At 35.7% G+C, this 20,349-nt stretch overlaps 3 protein-coding genes across 3 annotated transcripts; 1 reads left to right on the forward strand and 2 right to left on the reverse strand.

The window, feature by feature from the left end:
* Window positions 1–892: 892 nt before the first annotated feature.
* Window positions 893–11,969, reverse strand: LOC117989402 (uncharacterized). Its single transcript, XM_034976758.2, has 10 exons — window positions 11,814–11,969; window positions 11,406–11,481; window positions 11,184–11,272; window positions 10,649–10,760; window positions 9,914–9,996; window positions 5,044–5,262; window positions 3,889–3,964; window positions 3,282–3,370; window positions 1,855–1,966; window positions 893–1,044 (listed from the first exon to the last, which is right to left on the reverse strand). Exons 1-10 carry the CDS (start codon window positions 11,895–11,897, stop codon window positions 956–958), a joined length of 1,029 nt encoding a protein of 342 aa, XP_034832649.2. The 5' UTR covers window positions 11,898–11,969; the 3' UTR covers window positions 893–955.
* Window positions 5,524–9,412, reverse strand: LOC117989403 (general odorant-binding protein 72-like). Its single transcript, XM_034976760.2, has 5 exons — window positions 8,742–9,412; window positions 7,782–7,857; window positions 6,873–6,961; window positions 6,167–6,278; window positions 5,524–5,769 (listed from the first exon to the last, which is right to left on the reverse strand). The coding sequence occupies exons 1-5, from the start codon at window positions 8,802–8,804 to the stop codon at window positions 5,681–5,683; spliced, it is 429 nt and encodes a 142-aa protein (XP_034832651.1). The 5' UTR covers window positions 8,805–9,412; the 3' UTR covers window positions 5,524–5,680.
* Window positions 11,970–12,792: 823 nt separating the features above from the next.
* Window positions 12,793–15,170, forward strand: LOC117989404 (general odorant-binding protein 72-like). The gene is made up of 5 exons (XM_034976761.2): window positions 12,793–12,917; window positions 13,465–13,540; window positions 13,753–13,841; window positions 14,437–14,548; window positions 15,027–15,170. Exons 1-5 carry the CDS (start codon window positions 12,861–12,863, stop codon window positions 15,113–15,115), a joined length of 423 nt encoding a protein of 140 aa, XP_034832652.1. The 5' UTR covers window positions 12,793–12,860; the 3' UTR covers window positions 15,116–15,170.
* The last annotated feature ends 5,179 nt before the right edge of the window (window positions 15,171–20,349 follow it).

Below are 20,349 nucleotides of genomic sequence, written 5' to 3' on the forward strand. Positions count from 1 at the left end.
CGACATTGAAGTTGTATGAAGCCGTTTGCTCGTATAATTTTGCGTGCGGATACAATATCCGCATATCCAGTATTACAGCGTACAATATTACAAGATTCAGAATTCTGCTGATAAAATCGCTAGGTAGTTGTAGGTATACCTAAATATTATAGTAGCTGCAAGGTACCACCAACGGGCATTTAGATACGACAATAGAACTAGGCATTAAGCGATTTTTAATTTGTGATAACCACCTACTCCATATAGAATCTAGGCATGCAATCTCAAGCGGATGTAAGTAATTACATATACGTATAATATACCGTAGCCATCGATGTAGAAACCACGTATATACGTATACAGATTTGCGCTCGACTGCATTCTCACCTGATGTTAAGTGATGATACACCTAGCCTAAAGCTCCGCTAACACGGGTAATTGAAATTCCTCAATCCGAGGCAAAATTTTCAGCAATGTTATGCAAAATAATTACTCCAGATGGCTCTGATTGATCCATACGTGTTGCCGAGCACCAATTGGTTAATGAAACGCGTTATCCTAAAGCACTGCAGTTCAACAGCGCATCGCAAAACAAGCCGATTTTTTCCGTTTATCCACCCTAACGGCCGTTACGCACTCATCCGATCCGAGTCCGTGAAAATACGTTCCTTTTTTTTGTATGGTAGCTTACGACATAATTATGTCTTAGATAATCGCTGGTATAATATTCTCACGGATGACGGATATAACTCGGATGACGGAAGTATACCTAGTGCGTTGCTTTTTTAACCGACTTCAAAAAAAGGAGGAGGTTCTCAATTCGTCGGAATCTTTTTTTTAACTATATTATACAAAAGATATAGAGCAAATTTTTTAAGAATTTTTAACCGGCTAAAGATTTAAAAAAATCAGCTATAGTTCGAAACAGTTTTATTTTTAAGCGACCTCTATTTTAGATTACGATGTCACATAATTATTATGCAAATATAAAATTCTTCGGATTGTCTTCGTAAATACATTTCGCTGTCCAGTACGACGCTTCGCACAGGTCCTTGTATTTTTTAGCTGGAAAAATAAAAAATAATCGTTTAGATATACAAAAGTGGCACTTTTCGATTGACTTATCTGAATAAGCTCTGGACCACAATTTTCATATAGATATTCTAATGAATAAAATATAAATTTGAATAAAACTGAAAATTTCTTATTTCGCCAACATAGAAAACTACTCTTTCTAACAAACAAACTAAAAAAGAGGAGTAGGTACCTATTATGAACTTTACTCTGCAAAAATATAGGTAGATACATACTCCTTATACTGACCATAAAATATGCGTCACTTTTATTGTTATTACAGTCATTGTTTCGTCAGTTGGTGGTAAAGGTACGCCATAAAATTAATTTACAATCTTATAACAATATACTAAATGCGACAATTCTAAGTAAAATTACTATTCTAAACCACTAATAAAACTATAATTGTTGATCAAAGGGCACCTACCTGTGTAATCTATTATGCAAATGTACTACGTGTGATTTTGCATACATAATAACATAACACAGGTACATAATATATGTAAAAATGCCCGCCCCAGCTTCGCTCGAGTTAAAATCCCTTCTTATAGCATTTTTGCATTCATCCGTATTCGGTACGAATCCGTGATTCTTCGAAGTGGTCGTCATCAGAATACTTTACATTCGATTCGTATTTTTTGACAGATCCGTCAAATCACGGAGGAGTGCACAAACGCCTTTAGTGGAGGTTTTCAATTACTATAGCGGAAACCTATGTGCAAGATCTAGAGTTTCTAGACCCAGGGCTGAACTTTACCTAAGTACTTTAATATGTATATTGCATAGTCTCTCTCTACTTACAAACGTCTTTGCACTTCTCTATTGATGCTTTCACCGCGTCCTTCATCTCTGGAGGAAACATCATATCCACTTGTTTGATCGAAGCCTCGTAACTTAGCTTGTTATTTTTTATCTGGGGACAATGTTGAAGGCTTAAAATAAAAACGATCCTGCTTAGAAAAAGAGTTTTTATATGAACATTGTAATAATGTCACAAAACCATATTTTGTGCCATTATTGAATTTTGCATGAAAAATCTAACCAAGACCATAAATTAATTTATAACTCATACGTAAATAAAATTTGTACTACACTCTTTTAAGTCAAAAAAAGTTCTAGTAGGTACCTACTTAAATAGTCTATGTACCAAGTTGTTTTTGCATGTAATAATAAGTAATGGTGAGATTTAATACAAATGATGCTGTGCACTTAATTCGTAGAAGAGCGTCATCAAACTGTTAGGTACCTACCTAGGTACTTGGATAAATGGAAAATTTTCGTAATCTACGCTCATAACGACATAAATAATATCATGAATATCGTGCATTTGTATAATAAAGTACGATGTGGAAAATACGCTTGTTAATAATAATTAGAACATTGTTCTATCGGAGGCATATTGTTTGTAGAGTAGGTAGGTACATTCCTGAAATTTATCAATAACTATTATTGTTGCCAAAGAATGTTGTTCTGTTACCTTATCTGTTAATATGTCTTAGTTCCAGCTACACGAAAACCCAGTATAAAACTAAATTTTAAATATTTAGGCACAAAATCTGTCATGTAGACTGTAGAGTAGATGCAAAAGTAGGTAAGTAAGTATATAAAGAGATTTGGGTAATATCATGTATTGTGGCATAGCAGACTTTACACACCTTTTTTTTTTTTAAAGGAATATTAGCCATGTTAAATGACTAATATTCCCCTTTCCTCTCCAAGTAAGCGTCAGGCTTGTGCTAGGAGTAGGTACGACAATAGTGCAACGGGCGGGGTTTGAACCGTCGACCTTTCGGTTTTCAGTCCACTCCTTTACCGGTTGAGCTATTGAGGCCTTTGAGAACGTTATAAGGAACTCTCAGACATACGTATTTCCTCATGATGTTTTCTTTTACCGTTAAAATTAAGAGATGCGTGTCCGGAACACTATATCACAACTTCTTAATAATAAGTAAGTCGACAAACTTTCTTATCAAAATTCTACTTGACAAGGATACTTACAGTACTTACAGTACGCGGCCGAAAGTAATGTACCGATGTACCTTTAGAAGGAGATAATAGATTGGTAGAGCATTGTCTCTGTCGTTGAGACCAACAAAACTTCATATAGGTATGAGTGATAGAGACAACGCTCTACAAAGCCGAAATGACATTCTAAAGGCCGAAGGACATTACTTTCTGCCGCGTACTGTACTAGATATTATTTTAGTAATTTGGAACTGGATACATACGATTTGAGACATTTGATAAATGCAAGCGATGTAGCACATCACATTTCTTTCTTCTATGAACTTTCCCTTTTCGATATCGCCAATTAAATCTACGAAATAAAGCAAAAACAAAAATATCTGTGATAAATTTTCAATTAAAAACCGGCCAAGTGCGAGTCAGGCTCGCGCAACGAGGGTTCCGAACCTACTACAGTCGTATTTTTTCGACATTTTGAACGATAATTCAAAAACTATGATGCATAAAAATAAATAAAAATCTGTTTTAGAATGTACACGTGAAGCCCTTTCATATGATACCCCACTTGATATAGTTATCTTACTTCAAAAATTGAAAATATAAATTATTAGTTCATGACCACCGAAACTTGAAAATATAAATTATTAGTTACAAAAAAAATTACGGTTTTCAGATTTTTCCCCGAATGTCTGCTATAAGACCTACCTACCTGCCAAATTTCATGATTCTAGGTCAACGGGAAGTACCCTGTAGGTTTCTTGACTGACCGACCGACAGACAGACAGACAGACAACAAAGTGATCCTATAAGGGTTCCGTTTTTCCTTTTGAGGTACGGAACCCTAAAAATGGCACGTGAATAATTTCTTACCTTCAGTAACGTCATTTTTACCCATGCAACTCTTTTTTAACATCTTGGATGAGTTTTTTAATTGCTGCCTAGACATCTGAAAAGCAAGTAATAGGTACCCAGTTTTATCACTGGCACTTCCTATGCCTATGTTATGGCGTCTCGTGGTAGGTATACATTTTTTTTTTTACTTTTTACACTAGGTACGAAAAAATTATAGCTGCCAGTAATGTGCGTAAAAAGCATCATCATTCATTGTCATGTCCGTGAAAAAAACCTCACTAATTCAATGCAAACATAGTTTTTATCCAGATTGTAGAACACAGATAAATATAAAATTAAGCATAAATACATATCTGAATCAACGATAAATAATAGTTATTTACCCGTGCTTGAAGATCGTGGAAAATTAGGAGTAATCACAATAACAAAATATAATTTCAATCATTACTGGGTAGATGAGGTTCTAAGAAAATTTGTAAAACACCCATTTTAAAATCAGTTGAAAAATATGCATAAGTATCTTAAGAGTTATAAGATCCAGTAGAGATTTAGTGGAGTTATCCGTGGAAAACATAGTTTAGTCCTCACTTTAATATAATAAATACAAAAGTGTCTTCCTGCAAATTCACGTCTAAACGACTAAATCGATCTTGATTAAGTTTGACAGAAAGATAGTTAAAATTCTGGGAACGGGCTACTATTTTTTTACTATATTTTATAAACCTCTGAATTCTTATATTTATTTCACGGCACTTATACTAATATTATAAAGAAGTAAAGTTTGTTTATAGGGGGTAATCTCTGGAACTACTGAACCGATTTTGAAAATTCTTTCACCAGTAGAAAGTTACATTATTCTTGAATAACATAGGCTATATTTTATTTTATTTTTTAAATGAGCTACCCGTGCGAAGCTGGGGCGGATCGCTAGTCTTCAAAATATATAAAAGGAAAAGGTGACTGACTGACTGATATATCAACGCACAGCTCAAACTACTGGACAGATCGGGCTGAAATTTGGCATGCAGATAGCTATTATGACGTAGGCATCCGCTAAGAAAGGATTTTGGAAAATTCAACCGCTAAGGGGGTGAAATAGGGGTTTGTTTATGTAGTCCACGCGGATGAAGTCGCGAGCAAGAGCTAGTGTAAGATAAAATTAGGTAAACTTACAGAGTCAATACCGCTAGCCAATACTGTAATAAGTATTAGCAAAGAAAATTGTCTACGATCCATTTTACATCGTTCACTAACTAGAAAAAACAAGACTGTGATAGTCTTCTTCCGTGGATATAAAGGTCGAATAATTACACGATTTGATACTAATATGTAGTTTGTTTGTTCGAACTCTGCATTTGTTTTCTTAAATAATGCATGATTTAAAAGTGCTGTGTGTTTAGTTATAATTGGTTATAACTAGCGGGTGCCCCCGACTTGGCACTCTTACAGACTAGTAAAATTCAATTTGTTATTTTATAATATCATGTAAGTACAGAAATTATATTTCAACCTTGTTCAAGAAATGTTCTTAACGTTCGCGTTGGCGTTGGTGAAAACTGCATCGAAATCGACTAAGAAGTTGATAATTTATAAACGTACCTATAGGTACTTGCATATCTGTGTTATGTTTCTATTGTTTTGGTTTTGGTGTAGCCTGTAGGTACAATAAAAAATATTTTACTTTATTAAACATAGAATCGTGAGGAATGCGACATAAAATACGAGTATGAATGAACACACAATATATTATTTTAAAACCGTAAATAAAAGTTTCATAAAATAAGCGAAATGATTAAACAGGACAGTCGTTTTAAGGGAAAATAAAATTAGATGGATCATCTGCGTATAGACATCTTGCTGCGTAGAAAATTCCTTCACAGGGATCCTCATAAAGATTCTCTGAAATCAAAAGAACAGAATAAAATTATGAATGCTGCACTCGCGTATATTAATTTTTATTTTCTAAACTTGTTTAATAAAAAACCGGCCAAGGGCGAGTCAAGCTCGCGCACCGAGGGTTCCGTACTTTGTATTCGCAGTGATACCCACCATTCGGCGGGTCACTGCGAACTTACTGCCGCGCTCCACGCGCGAGCGACTCGCAGCGGGCTCGTGCCTACGTAGGTACTCAGTTGATACAGTACAGTATCACATACGTTACATGCTACACGGCTAGGTGAGTACCCTGCTAAACAGGTAGGTATTTGGGAATTTAGTTCAGTTCATATTAATGCTGATCTATGTTTCTATAAAATTCTATAAAAACATTTTTAGATGAAAGTAAGTATGTACTTACGAACAGGTACGCATTTTATAACAGATTTTTTAACTGCCTCCTTTATGTCCTTAGGGTAGAGGATATCTATTTGTCTTAATATCAAATCTTTATCCAGTCTGTCGTTCCTTACCTGAATTCAATAAATTTATTGTTAAAGTTATCGTTAAAGTACCTAAGTATATTACTTTTCGAAATTTAGTTCAAAATATAATATTTCATTACTTATTGGCAATGACTAGGGTTTGGAATTCTCTACAGAAACTCTGTTTCCTGACTAATATACAATCCAATCCGAGTATCTTCACAATCAATAATTAAAATCAATACAATAAAGAGCATTTAGGCAAACGCGTCCCATCTAGCTATCGTTTTCCATGAGAACTTGTGATTGTGATTTGTGATGAAGTGTGTAACTACCTATCCTACTAATATTATAAATGTGAAAGTGTGGATGTTTGGATGTGTGTTACTAAATCACGCAAAAACGGCTGAACGGATTTGGATGAAATTTGGAATGGAGATAGATTATACCCTGGATTAACACATACTTAGGCTACTTTTTGTCCCGGAAAATGGAAAAGTTCCCGCGGGATTTTGAAAAATGTAAATCCACGCGGACGAAATCGCGGGCATCAGCTAGTAATAAATAAAGAAAAATAGATGGTAGTAGATAGTAGATAGTAGTAGTTTTGTTATGAAACATGGTCGAATGTGATAAACTTACCACTTGAATTGTTTTATAAATGCACGCAATATAACACATAACGGTACGATCTTCTAAAAAGACACCTTTCTCGATCTCACCAACTTCGTCTGGAAAATTTAATGCTCATGAAACTAAATAATAGGTATCAAATACTGAACTCTACAATATGAAGAATGTATCAAGTAGGTATCTAGTGTCTGTAACAAGTGTGTAGTTAGAGACTTTTGCCCTTTTCAACCAGAGATGTGGTAGGTATGCTACTATGCTGAGAGAGTGTCCATATAAAACTATGTTGCTGGGCGGTGGAGCGGAATGGGTAAGAAGAAGAATTAAAGATGCGCTACTGCAAGGTAGGTATAACTGTGCGTGGTAGATGCGCGACACGAGCTAAGCGATGCATCGAACGGTAGGTAGAGCACGGGTCGCAACTCGCAGCATCAAGCCACGCCACTCGCGCATCCGTAGCTCCAATCCGTAGCTCTCATCCATACCACGCAACTGTCCATTTAAAAACATAGCTTTGTAGAACCCGTTTTCAACAATGCTAAGCTATGTGGAACATCGAAAATGATTGCATGGCAACGTAGCATGGCACATCACTGGTGGAAAAGCAGCATAAATATCATCACGTATCACACTAATATTGTATGTGTGTGTGTGTGTGTGTAAATAGATAACCTGGATCAACACATTGGCTATTTTTTATCCCGGAATATAAAAAGTTCCCGCGGGATTTTGAAAAACCTAAATCCACGCGGACGAAGTCGCGAGCATCAGCTAGTTTGTGATTCATTTTAGTAAGCATCCTTACTTTTAGTACATAGCTTTCCAATATCAACTGTAGCACATTTATATGCTCTGTGGTCTGTGGGTATTTTAATGACAAACAGTTGATAAAAAATTGGTATACTTATTTTTATTACTTACTATTAGTAACACCATTCTTGAGCATGCACTGATTTTTCATGATCGTCAATGTTTTCTTCAACTGCTCCCTCGACATCTACACAATATTTTTCCATATTATCTTCAATTTATTGAGGAACCCTAGTTTGACAAAGTGTGAAATTTTGCTAGCCTAACCAAAATCATTTGGACATATCATATAGAATAAGTTTGTATAATATTCATCATCATCATAATGATCATCATCTCAGCCTAAGATCATCATCTATCCACAAAGGCCTTTACCAAAAAGCGTCACCACAAAAACCTCCCTCATAGAGCTCTTCTCGACACTCTCTTTATATCGTCAGTCCATTGCTGGAGGGAGCCGCACTACGCCGGTCTTCACTCTAGAAATGTCCGGCTCCACTGTCCGTCGGTCCTACAGCAAGCATGACCTGCACACTACCACTTCAATTTTCTGATAGTTTAGTCTATGTCGGGGACCTTGGTTCTCGTACGGATCTCTTCATTTTGAATCTTATCCTTCAGACTACTTAGCTCTGTCAATAGCTTGTTGAGTGACTCCATTTGTCAGTGTCCACGTTTTAGCGCCATAAGATAAGTGAGGATGGGAAAGACATACTGACTAAAGACTTTCAGGCTGAGGCTACATACGTAATGTAATATGTAGTAACAAGTAGGTTACAATATTGGGCGAGGATGCTAGATCCTTTTATAAGGATCTGTCATCCCGTCTCACGGAGTCCACGGGTGACCGGAGGGGTGGCAATTACCTCGGTCAGCATATTGATCTGAACATTCAACGAGGTAACGCAGCCGTCGTTCTGGACACCTTGCCTCTTTGGTTTAGATGATATTTTTGATTTGTCATTATTATACCTATTTATCTAATTTAAATTTTGTTTCCTTTAATTATTTATTATTTCAGAAATGAATTAAATAATTTCATATTGGTAAGTAGATCTTTATTTAACTTACCCCAAATGTAAAATTGATGTTTGTAATACAAAATATACACAAAAATATGTAGAGACGGATCATTTTGGAATGGTAACAAAAACCTCTTAAATCCTTCAAAAGTTGTCCATATGTTTTGAAACATACACTGAAACTAAATGGATCTGTCGCTATAAAAAACCAAAATTTTCAAATTCACTCTCCTATTATTATCAAAACCCTTAAATTTCCGAAACGTAATTATATACTTATTAACGAAAACGTTTTGTGATTTAGCAGCTGGAACGTTAGTTAAAGTTAATTATGTCGAGGGAAATAATGTAAAAATACCTAAGTAGCTACTTCGTAATTATTTTAAAGTCAGTTTTTAGGGTTCCGTACCTCTAAAGGAAAAAAGGATAAGGGTTCCTTTTCGTTGTCCGTTTGTCTAATAAGGTCATTTTTCTTAGAGTAAAAGTTTGAGGTATTCAAATAAGCTGTAAATAATCAAGCTTCTAATTCGACACTATTCAAAAATACAGCTTCATGCCACATATTTTGTCACTCGCAAATAAATCAAAACCTATAAGGTACTTGAACTTCCCGTTGATCTAGATTCTAAAAACTTGAAAGGCCAGAAGCAAAGTCTCACAACACAAGTAAAAAAACTGAAAATCATTAATTGTAGTAGGAACTTAATTTAAAAAAACTAAAAAAAAAAATTGCCACTACAAACTTACATTTGCAGTTGGAGATAATAATTTAAGCAATTAAATAATTACATGTAACATAAATAGACTATAATATAAATAGATATCCTTGCAAGGTATGGAACCCTTGGTGTGTGAGTCCGATTCGTAGTTGGCCGGTTTTTTATCTTAAAATATTCATTTGTGTCAGCACAAAGCTATTTTGATGAGAACAAAATAATATTATATTCACTTTGAAAACAAAGTACCTAATTAAAGTTACTTATAAATTAATAATTAACATCATTATAATATTTTCATATCCTCTCTGATGACGTCGCGTCGCGTCGTCGTAGCTTATAGCTTAGGTTCCATTTTCGACTTCTAATAAGCCCTTTTTTTTGAATTGTCGTTTGAAAATTAATTTTATTCCGAGAATGACATGCTGAGTTTATAGTTAAGTATAAAAATAAACAAAACGGTGAAAACATAACTTAAATCATTTTATTTGTCTCATATTCAAGGAAATACAAAATTTTTGGGATCATAATCGTACATACATTTAGCGGACCAATAGGAAGCCTCGCAGATATCTTTGTATTTCTTGCCTGAAAAATAAATTATAGAAATAGTCGTAAGTACCCATATTATTATATCTATATTTATTTTTATTTATATTTAATAAATAAAATTATTATATCTGTATGTGTGTTGACTAGGATCGTATTATGGTTATTTACACGATATCAAAACCCGAAACCCCACGTTTATTTTTTTATCAAATGATGACGTTGTGAGGGGGGGGGGGGCTACTGTGTCTGTAGGTATGTCTGGTTGACCGGGCTTATCATCGAACTGGCTGAATAGCGGTTCAGCATGTGCAGCGTTTTCGCTCTGTGTATTCAGCTCTTGTATTGAAGGTATAGTGCATTCAATATTATCTGGCGTATTTCCACTTGAGACCGTCATTAGCAATAACAATAGGATTAACTCGTGGCGGGTGAATCCAAAAGTATCAACACTGGTTAGTTTGCAACAAAATATATAAGGTTGAACTGGCTCCTTTAAAAATGAATGGGCTCTATGAGTGTTTGGTTTATTACCCCTATTATTTACGTGGCATGTCGAATCAAATCCTATTGTTATTGCTAATGTCGGTCTCAAGTGGAAACACGCCAGTTAATATTGAATGCACTATACTACCTATGTTATAACGTGAAAAATTTAGACAAATCAGTTGATGATAGGACGTTATCTTACTAATATCTTTGCAGTTTTCCGCAGCGGCCTTCACCGCATCCTTCATATCGGGCGGAAACATCAAATCTACTTGCTTGATCACTGCCTCGTAACTTAGTTTATTGTTCTTTACCTAGAAACAGTATTTAGGTACATTTTCCTTGAAGCGTCGTTGCAAGATAATTACGTTACCACGTTACTCGGGTCGGGCCTTACAAGTTCAATTTGATTAAATACCTGAACTGATTTATTATCTCGTATATTTACTATTAATTTCATTTCAAACTTTCAGCTTTTATAAACGACGAATGTCTGGCACGCATCGGCTCTCTCTCTATAATATACCGCCCAGAATATCGGTAGGAACAGACGATTGAATTTATTTTTTATTTTTTATTCAGATACAAGTTAGCCCTTGACTGCAATCTCACCTGGTGGTAAGGGATGATGAGATTGCAGTCTAAGATGAAAGTGGGCTAACCTTGAAGGGGTATGGCAGTGAATCATGAAACCTCTAATTATCTTGTTTGTTTAAAATCAAAAACATCCTACTTACCACTTGGGTCATAGAATATACACAAGCGACGTAGCACATTACGTTTCTCTCTTCTAAGAACTTTCCTTGCTCTATTTGCCCAATTTGTTCTAAAAAAATACGAACGAAATATAGAGAAAAAATGCTGATTGCTGCTCATTTAGGTACCTACCTATGTTTTCTTTTAGAGTTTTGTACTAATAAGCACCATTATCCATTTATTTTTACGCAGTTTTTACTCACCTTCTGTGACATCGTTCTTTGGCATACACGATTTTTTCATGAGTTTTCCGGAATTCTTGAGTTGTTGTCTTGTCATCTTGATAAATTGAAAAAAAACAGAAATAATACACGTTATCTACTTGTATCTAGTAATTCAGTATTATTTCAATACTAGCTGATGCCCGCGACTTCGTTCGCGTGGAATTAGGTTTTTAAAAATCCCGTGGGAACTCTTTGATTTCCCGGGATAAAAAGTAGCCTATGTCACTCTCCAGGTCTTTATCTATACCCATGCAAAAAATCACGTCAATCTGTTGCACCGTTGCGGCGTGATTGAACCAACAAACAAACATACTTTCGCATTTATAAATATCTGATTTTGAGTGATACTTTCAAGTTTCAAATAGGTAATAAATATAATATTCTCACCGCATGAGCTGAAGGTAAATAAATAACATAATATATCACAATAATTAGCACACTAAAACTTGGTACAATCATCCTGAAAGACATAACCAAGACTCAAACAACTTATGAAAGCAACAGTTTTGTCTAGTATTTAAATAAAGAAACGGGAGACAAATGATTGATTGATAACAATGCAGTACTTGTTATTACTAGGTACTAATAGTTAGTTTTCTGTGTTATTACTATCAAGTGTCGTATGAACAGCTTGCCTCGTCTAAAAGTTCAAAGACTGCTTATTACAATGTAAGGTAGGTAGGTACCTACTCATACCGACCCGGCCTATACGAGAAATTTTTTGCGACATCGATTTTAGAATTCACATGCTGTTACTAAAAATGCTGCATCTAGTATGATACCTAGTAGTAATATTTAGTAGGTAAGATCTACTATTATTTTGTGCCTTAAATCCACATAACGAGAACCATTTTCATTTTTTTGTCTATCTACCTACTTAATGCAATATGATTGTATGATTTGGTGATCATCAGCGTGCAAGTTACGGTGCATAAATTGTAGACTATTAACTGAATAACAATTAGTGACCATTCATAGGCACCTACTCCATTAAATTCATGTTTAGTAAAGTGACCATAAAATATTAACTTTTCAGTCGGTAGATTTTTTACACCTTTATTACCTGTTTCGTCGCAAAAAGCCACCATAATCCTAACCTTATAGTCGCTAATCGTTCCTCCCTGTGCTGGGGACAATACGCAGAGAAACTTACAGCTTTTATAAAATAATGAAGGTAAGCGCTGGCGCTTAGTCCAATACTTATTTAAATTATTGTTATAGTATACTTAGTAGGTATAATGGTTTTTACTTGTCAAAAGGGGTTAAGGCAAAAACGGTCAAATTTCACGTCCATAGTCGATATCTACGTCCGCAATATTCTATCAGTATGGAGTTAGTAAAAAAACTCTAAGTGTTAAATGTGGCATTGTCATTAATCAATTATCGCACTTCATATAAGTGGATAGACAAGATCAAGGTCTGGGAGAATAGGCCATGTCCATTCTTATAGCGATCGTTAAATTTCTGGTTGCACTTACACTTTGTAACGCGGTGAGTTCGAAAATTCAAACTATAAAATAGAAATAATTATTTAGATACCTGTACAATTATATTATAAGCAATTATGTATTATTACTATTAGGCAAGTCTAAGTAAGTAATTGTGAGTTGCGATCGTGGATACCCACAATGGCAACTGGCAAGTCTAATATAAGAGTAAGTCACAATCGGCAGATCCTTTAGTCCTCGAAGTTTAGGTCCTACTACAACTTAAACTTAAGGTCCAAAAACAACCATCTGCAACATCAAGATTAAGGAGTTAAAACACAAATTTCATTAAAAGTATAATGTTTTCATGATTCATTCATGAAATTTTAATAATTTTGAATCGTCGAAAGAATCTACCACCCTCCAGCAATAATCTCGGCGGCGCGCGGCGACTCAGAAAACTTGAAACATAATATTTTTAAGTGAAGCTACATGGAACTGTTTAAAAACTCAGGTCCGATTGGATGACAGACGATTAAAGTTACGATACAAATTCCCGCTAAGCTTTGACCATAAAATAAGACGTATTTTGTCAACCTAATTTTTTTCAGATGACAATGAAACAACTTAGATCAACGGGAAAGATGATGCGAAAATCCTGTCAACCAAAAACTAACGTTGCTGATGGTAAGCCAATTAATATCTACATGTAAAACGTCATTAAATGGTAAAATATGTCCACAGTATCAACTGAATTGTGACCAATCACATTCAATACCTTGTACTGATTAGGTACCTACTATAGTACTAGGTAACTGGTACTAGGTAATTGAGCCTGCACGGATTTTCCCTGTGCCCTGTCCGAAGCAGCTAAAGGTCATGTAACTTTATACTTTCAGAGAAAGTTGATCGGATTTCTGAAGGTGTCTTCATAGAAGAGAAAGAGGTCATGTGCTACGTAGCTTGCATCATGAAAATGGCTAATGCGGTATGTATTCAAAAACATAATTTTATCACTAACTAGCTTATGCTCGCGACTTCGTCCGCGTGGACTACACAAATTTCAAACCGCTATTTCACACCCTTAGGGGTTGAATTTTCAAAAATCCTTTCTTAGCGGATGCCTACGTCACAATAGCTACCTGCATGCCAAATTTCAGTCCGATCCGTCCAGTAGTTTGAGCTGTACGTTGATAGATCAGTCAGTCAGTCAGTCAGTCAGTCAGTCAGTCACCTTTTCATTTTATATATTTAGATTATCAGGGACTCGTCGACTTTTTAAAAGCTTAAACCTGCGGCCCAGACGTCCTGCGCGGCGCGGCGGCCAGGTAGAACATGAAATTGTAAGGAAGACGCGCGGATTGACCTAATCGAGAGCGGGTGCCGAGCGGCATGGAATGTATGGCATCGCGCCCGCTACCCGCCCCGCAGGACGCACCCGCTCCCACCTGGGCCTCAGGCTTAAAGTTTGTTTTGTCTGTTATCATTCCGTCAAAATTGGTAACAGATTTTTCGGCCCTTTAAAAATGACTAAAATGGATTTAGACGGTTTTTTCATTGAGCCTCCAGTTGTGCTTTTACAGATAAAAAACAATAAACTGAACTACGAGGCAGCGATGAAGCAAGCCGATCTACTGCTACCAGAAGAAATTAAAGAACCAGCTAAAGACGCTATTACAGCTTGCAGGAAAGTTGGTAAGTAAATAGGACTATTTAGATATAAGATTACTAATTTCCTCCGCCCTCCCGACCGAATTTCCGCCACGGCGACCAATCTCCATAGAGATTAGCCAACTGCGCGGTATTATGGATTATTGTGATTACTAATTATTAGTGTGTGCGCGAACACACCAGACCAAGGAGGCAGTTGCATAAAGATTAATTGGTGTTTTACAAACATTAGTTTCCGATCATTCAATATGAGAGAGTCATGCGATAAAGTTAAACAAATTAGCTACCTCGTGATCACCATAATCGTCAACCGATAGATCTCTTGGAGGGACTTCCACAGTCCACACGCCATGGTCTCCGCCGCCTGAGTCCAGCGACCAGTGACTCCCGCGTCAGTCAACGTTGCGTCCGTACTCAATATCCCGCACCGTGGGAAGCCAGTATTACAGATTGTTTGTAATATGCGTTAGCATTTTTCATAATGTTTTTCTTTCTTTTTCAGCGGATTCTTACAAAGACATCTGCGAGGCATCGATCTTCGTTACCAAGTGCATTTACAACCACAACCCTGCAGTTTTCTTTTTCCCATAAAATAATAACTACCTGCTACCTAACTATCATTATAATATGCTTGTGTTTAATTCGATTCCCGATGTCTATTTTTTCCTAAATATACAAATCCAATTAACCTTATCCAAACCAAATCCAAATTAGCCTTATCTAATTACTAAATATACAAATCATGCCCGCGTGGAATGGTGCCAAGAATACTGGCTGCATTTCCGCGCTGGACAATCAGGCTTATCCGTTGCGCAAAAAAACGAGCCAGCCCTTCTGTCACCAGAGGCTATTAATCGCGGTGAAATGTATCATAAAAAAAAATTTGACTCCATGGCCCCAGGGTCTCCCCGGCAAACGGAACAAAAATGTTACTCTCGATAAGAGAGGCATAGGTACTTGCGCTGCTTGGAATAATATGTAGGTACCTATTAGTTACGCACATAACTCTGAAAAGTTATAGAGGCACATGAGTATACATAGTATTTTGAGGCATAGTTAGAGATGCGCGCGCGGGATTGAGCGGACGCCAATAGGAAGCCGACATCTATCACCGCTTTTTGGCGTAAAAATAGTGTATAGGTACGCAGCTTGACAGCTTAATTATATCTACCTACAAATGTTATAAAACTACCTAATTATTATGACGAGAGATTACAACAAATTGGCGGTTTTTTTTTCCGCCACAGTGTTACTAATTCACGTCTATTTCGATGTCTTCCGTAACATGCTCGCAATTATATGCAATTGCATTGTGGAAAAAATATAACGTACCTACCTAAGTGTCTTGAAATGCACTTATTGAACTGCCAGTGCACATCTCAGGATAATGAGTATGAAAAATGCAATAATTACGACCTCCCTGGCGCATGGGTGAGCGCTGTGGCTTTATAAGTGGGAGGGCCTGGTTCCCGACCGGAATAATTTGGCAATTTATAAATTGTCTCTGGACTGGTCTGGTGAGAGGCTTCGATCGTGGCTAGTTACCATACTGGCAAAGCTGCCAAGCCATTTAGCGTTCTAATACGATGCCGTGTAGAATCCGATCAGGGGTATGGATGGATTTGATGAAACTGCCATATAGGTATTAGGTACCCCTTTAAAGTTAGCCCGCTTCCATCTTAGACAGATTCATCATTCACCACCAGGTGAGATCGCATCGATTTTAATGAATGAATGCGCTATCGAACACGTGATAAATAATAATGAGTTACCTAATGATGATCATAAACAAGCTTCCGCTTACAAAAATGATGATTCGTAAATAATAGCAAAGTAGGTAGGTGGTACCTAGATATTTTGGTAAGTGGGTACGTTTTTTATAGTTTGAGAATTAGTAATTCTTGATCCGTAACAGCTTTGAAAAACCCAAAGGGTTGGTAAAAACAATTCATACTATTAGAATGAAAACTACTTTGATATACTTTAGAAGGCTTTTTTTATTCACTGCGTTCACATAGTAATTCTTAGTTATAAGAGCACAAGACCAAACTGCTCTTTCTACGCGCCATTTTATAGTGACGTTTCACATAGATTCCCTACTCCACAGAGCAAAGCCACAGATAAATATAATCACCTAGTTTTTGCCGTCTAACAATACCTACAGTACCTACCAATCTAACGGCGGAACGTCTTTCCTGGAAAGGAGAGACCTTACAGTCGTTTCAATCAAGCCCAATTCGCTCACCTCAAAGCATAGCTCTCTTCTTCGCTCTCTGAATGATTCTGAGCTTTCTTATGAGGAGACCCAGACTTTATTAAGAGTTAAAACATGACAGATGAGTTGGAGGCAAAAATGTATCTTGTTTTAGTTTAACTATGTCTAAGTATGCTTTATAGATCTCAGCCTGCCCAATTTCACCCTATCCTTGAATACTACCCTATTTTGAACTTTGAATATATCCATTATGTTGTGCTAGTGATTAAGTAGATATAGTGTGACGTTGTAAATTTTGAACTACTAATTAGCGTTTCGCTTTTAATTAAAATCTATTTTGTTCAAAGTATGTTGGTGCCACCTAGCATCAAGGTGCAGAACTACGCGTGGGTCGATGTTCAGAGTTCATTCGAGCCACAATAGATGGCGTTTGCTTCGTTGTCAATTGTCGTAAAAATAAAACAAAATAATTAAATAAAACCATAATATCATTTGTTTATTGTTAAGTCATTAACAAAACGGTTCTTATAATATATCCTTAGGTTCCGCAAATATTCAAAAATGAATTGGCTTTATGATCAAACTAACTGAGAGCGGCCACACTCGGGTTGCGTCTGGCAACACCGATTGCTGAGATTTAGAATTTTCCTGGAGTCAACATGTGAAGACGAATTTTTTTTCGTTCCAGGAAAATCTCACTTCTTTTCGCCCATGGCTTCGCCTGGAAAAATACAATAGTCATAAATTTTAGTCATCCTAACGTATTTTCAATGTTTCATCAGTTATGGTGAGTGAAAAATCAAGTAATGTGGATTCGACAAAATGGCGGTTTGGTTAGAGAAAATCCTAATCTCATGATTTCTTTCAGTTCCAGTTATTTTAACTTCCCAAATAAATGAGGATAATGGGTTGTGGGTGGACTTCTGAAAACCATTGGTGGCCAGGAGTTCAATAGGTGAGTTGTGTTTGATCGGGAAAATTCCACGTGTCGAAATTTTCACACAGCACAAATTATAATCTTGTTTTTCTTTGTTACAGGGTTTACGTTTACGTTTACGTTTTACGTTTAGCTTCAGTTTTCCGTTTTAGTTTTCCGTTTGCGTTTTCGGTTTTCGTATTTATTTCTTTTGCACATTCACGTTGACAACTTAATTGCTATGGATAAGACTTGGTGAAAATCTTTGTAATGAAACATTTCGGTTGTGAAGAATCAAATAAATTGAGTTTTGGATCTTGGCCGATGCCGTCCAGCTACCTTGCAGTCTTCGCACCTACAAGTAAGCAAATGTTTGTATCCTGCAACAGTTTAGTGAACCTTCTTAGTGTATGTGTACAGTAAGAACCCTGTCTTTACTACTGAGCTTTTATTTTGAAACAATTTTATGAATTTTACTGTGTCATTGTCTATTCCATGCCAATGGCATCTTAAATTTAAAACATAGATTTTATGTACTATCTACCTAAGGCATTCTAATGTATCTAAATTAAGTCTTGGCATTAAGCTAGAATAACTAAGCATTATTAGCCATCACTATGTATTAAGCGACCCCGGTAAAAGTTACATTAAAAACAATTTTGCCTAACATCTAGCAAATTTCATTTATAACACCTCATATACATTACAAGGGAGTCGACGGCTAGCTTCTATTCTTGACTAGGTAGATAGATCAAGTAAAGTAAATTATTATTTTCCTCTAATCTTTGTAAGGTGGTAGATTATTCCGTATCCGGGTATATTTCTATTCCGCTCAATTTACCACCCTTACAAATGGCGCCCGAACGTTTTTTTATATAGTTATTTCAGTATATTTTGAGAAATTTTGTGAATTTTATGAAATGTACTCCGCTGATTGTACAATTTTCTAAGTAGTGACACATTGCAAAGAGCACTAGGCTGTTTTTATGGTTAACTAACTAAATAATAACTAATAGTTAGAAATTTTGTTTGATAGTTTAAGTAATTTTCTGAGTATAGTCCAACATTGGTTTTTTTTTCTTATTTAATTAACACATTATAAATGGTGCTTATGCCGTTCAATTATGTTATTTGACTTACCTTGGAGGTGTATAAGTGAATGTTTGCCTTCAGTTTAGTAATAAACATTGCTTAACTGAGTTGTTGTTGGGTATTGCTTTCAATAGTAAGTACATCTTATGTTTGAAAATTCCGGTAACTTAGTATAATTAAAGTTTTGAAACGCTATGTCCTGTTAACTAGTTACACACATACATTTATAAATACTAAGAGTTACAACTTGTGAAACTAAATATATAAACTATATTCAGAGATTACATTAAGTTCAAGTATGAAGTTATGAACAATTTTTTTTTTCAGTGACTTGATACTTCATTATTTTGTTGAAATTTTGTTTAGAGCTGTGTTAAGGTTATGATAAAAGCTACTTCACACACAAAACATGTTAAGTTTAAGTGAATGCTGGTAGTTTAAAGTGACATTTAGAAACAGATTTTGTTGTATTTTAGGTTATGTGTTAAAAGTGTAAAGTAACAGTCATCAAACCATTGCACAATCTCTTTGTTTTTTTTTTGAAAGATAATATGCTAGTCAGAGTTCATTGCAACTTTGTTGCCTGTTTACTTTTGTAATTGTAAAGGTTGTAACACACTGTGTACTCATAAAGGTGATACTGCACCTTACAATCATTTATTCAATTTTGGGAAGTTTTATTTTGTTATATTTTGTTTACTATAGTAATAATATGTGCTTGTATTATTAACAATATTTTGGAATAGGAACATAATTGATAAAATAGGTTAGGATAGACTTAAGAATATTGTTTTTGTTGTGTGTTTTGCTTGTGTATATTTAATAGTTTAAATAACTTCTTTTGTGTTTGTGTTTAACCAATTGGTATAAGGCTAAACATAGACAGTTACACAAGCTCGATATTTTGTTAAATGTGTTTTGACTTAACACAATGGAACAGACTTTTGCCCAGTTTCATTCACTTTTGAAGGACGAATTGTGTTATGAGGTATCCATTCGTTCCGAAACTCCAGCACCTACAGTGCTAGGTTTAAAGAAACAGTTAAAACAATTAATTCAGGAAATTCCTTCTGAATCAATTTTAGAGACAGATTTCTCTTCTGAAAGTGAGTTAGGGGTTATTACTAAAAAACTTCAAGACTTAGAAGATTTATTAAAAAAGTGTTCTGACACTAAAGATAGACATGCCCTCTGTAGGTCTAAAGCTTTAGCTTCACATTTGTACTTTAGAATTTTGAGAATACAGTGTTCCGAACTCAGCTTAATAAGTAGGAAGAGTGAATTACATACAAAGTTGCAGAGTTTGATTTCCAGATTAGATGCTGACAATGAGTCGTCTCACGACGAATCACTGGATTCCGAGAGTACCGCCGTTGACTGCACTGGTGATAAAAATGTGGCCAAGTGGAAGTTAAATTTCAACGGACAGGGTGATCCGCGCAGTTTCATCGAACGCGTTGAGGAATATAAAAGATCTTATGGCGTTTCAGATGGAAAATTATTTGTTTCTGCATTTCATCTTTTTACAGGCCGAGCATTGTTATGGTACAGAGGCAACAAATGTCAAGTTTCGTCTTGGTCAGAATTGAAAACTTTATTTTT

The sequence above is a fragment of the Maniola hyperantus genome, chromosome 16 (genome assembly GCF_902806685.2).
Source record: "Maniola hyperantus chromosome 16, iAphHyp1.2, whole genome shotgun sequence".
NCBI lineage: Eukaryota > Metazoa > Arthropoda > Insecta > Lepidoptera > Nymphalidae > Maniola > Maniola hyperantus.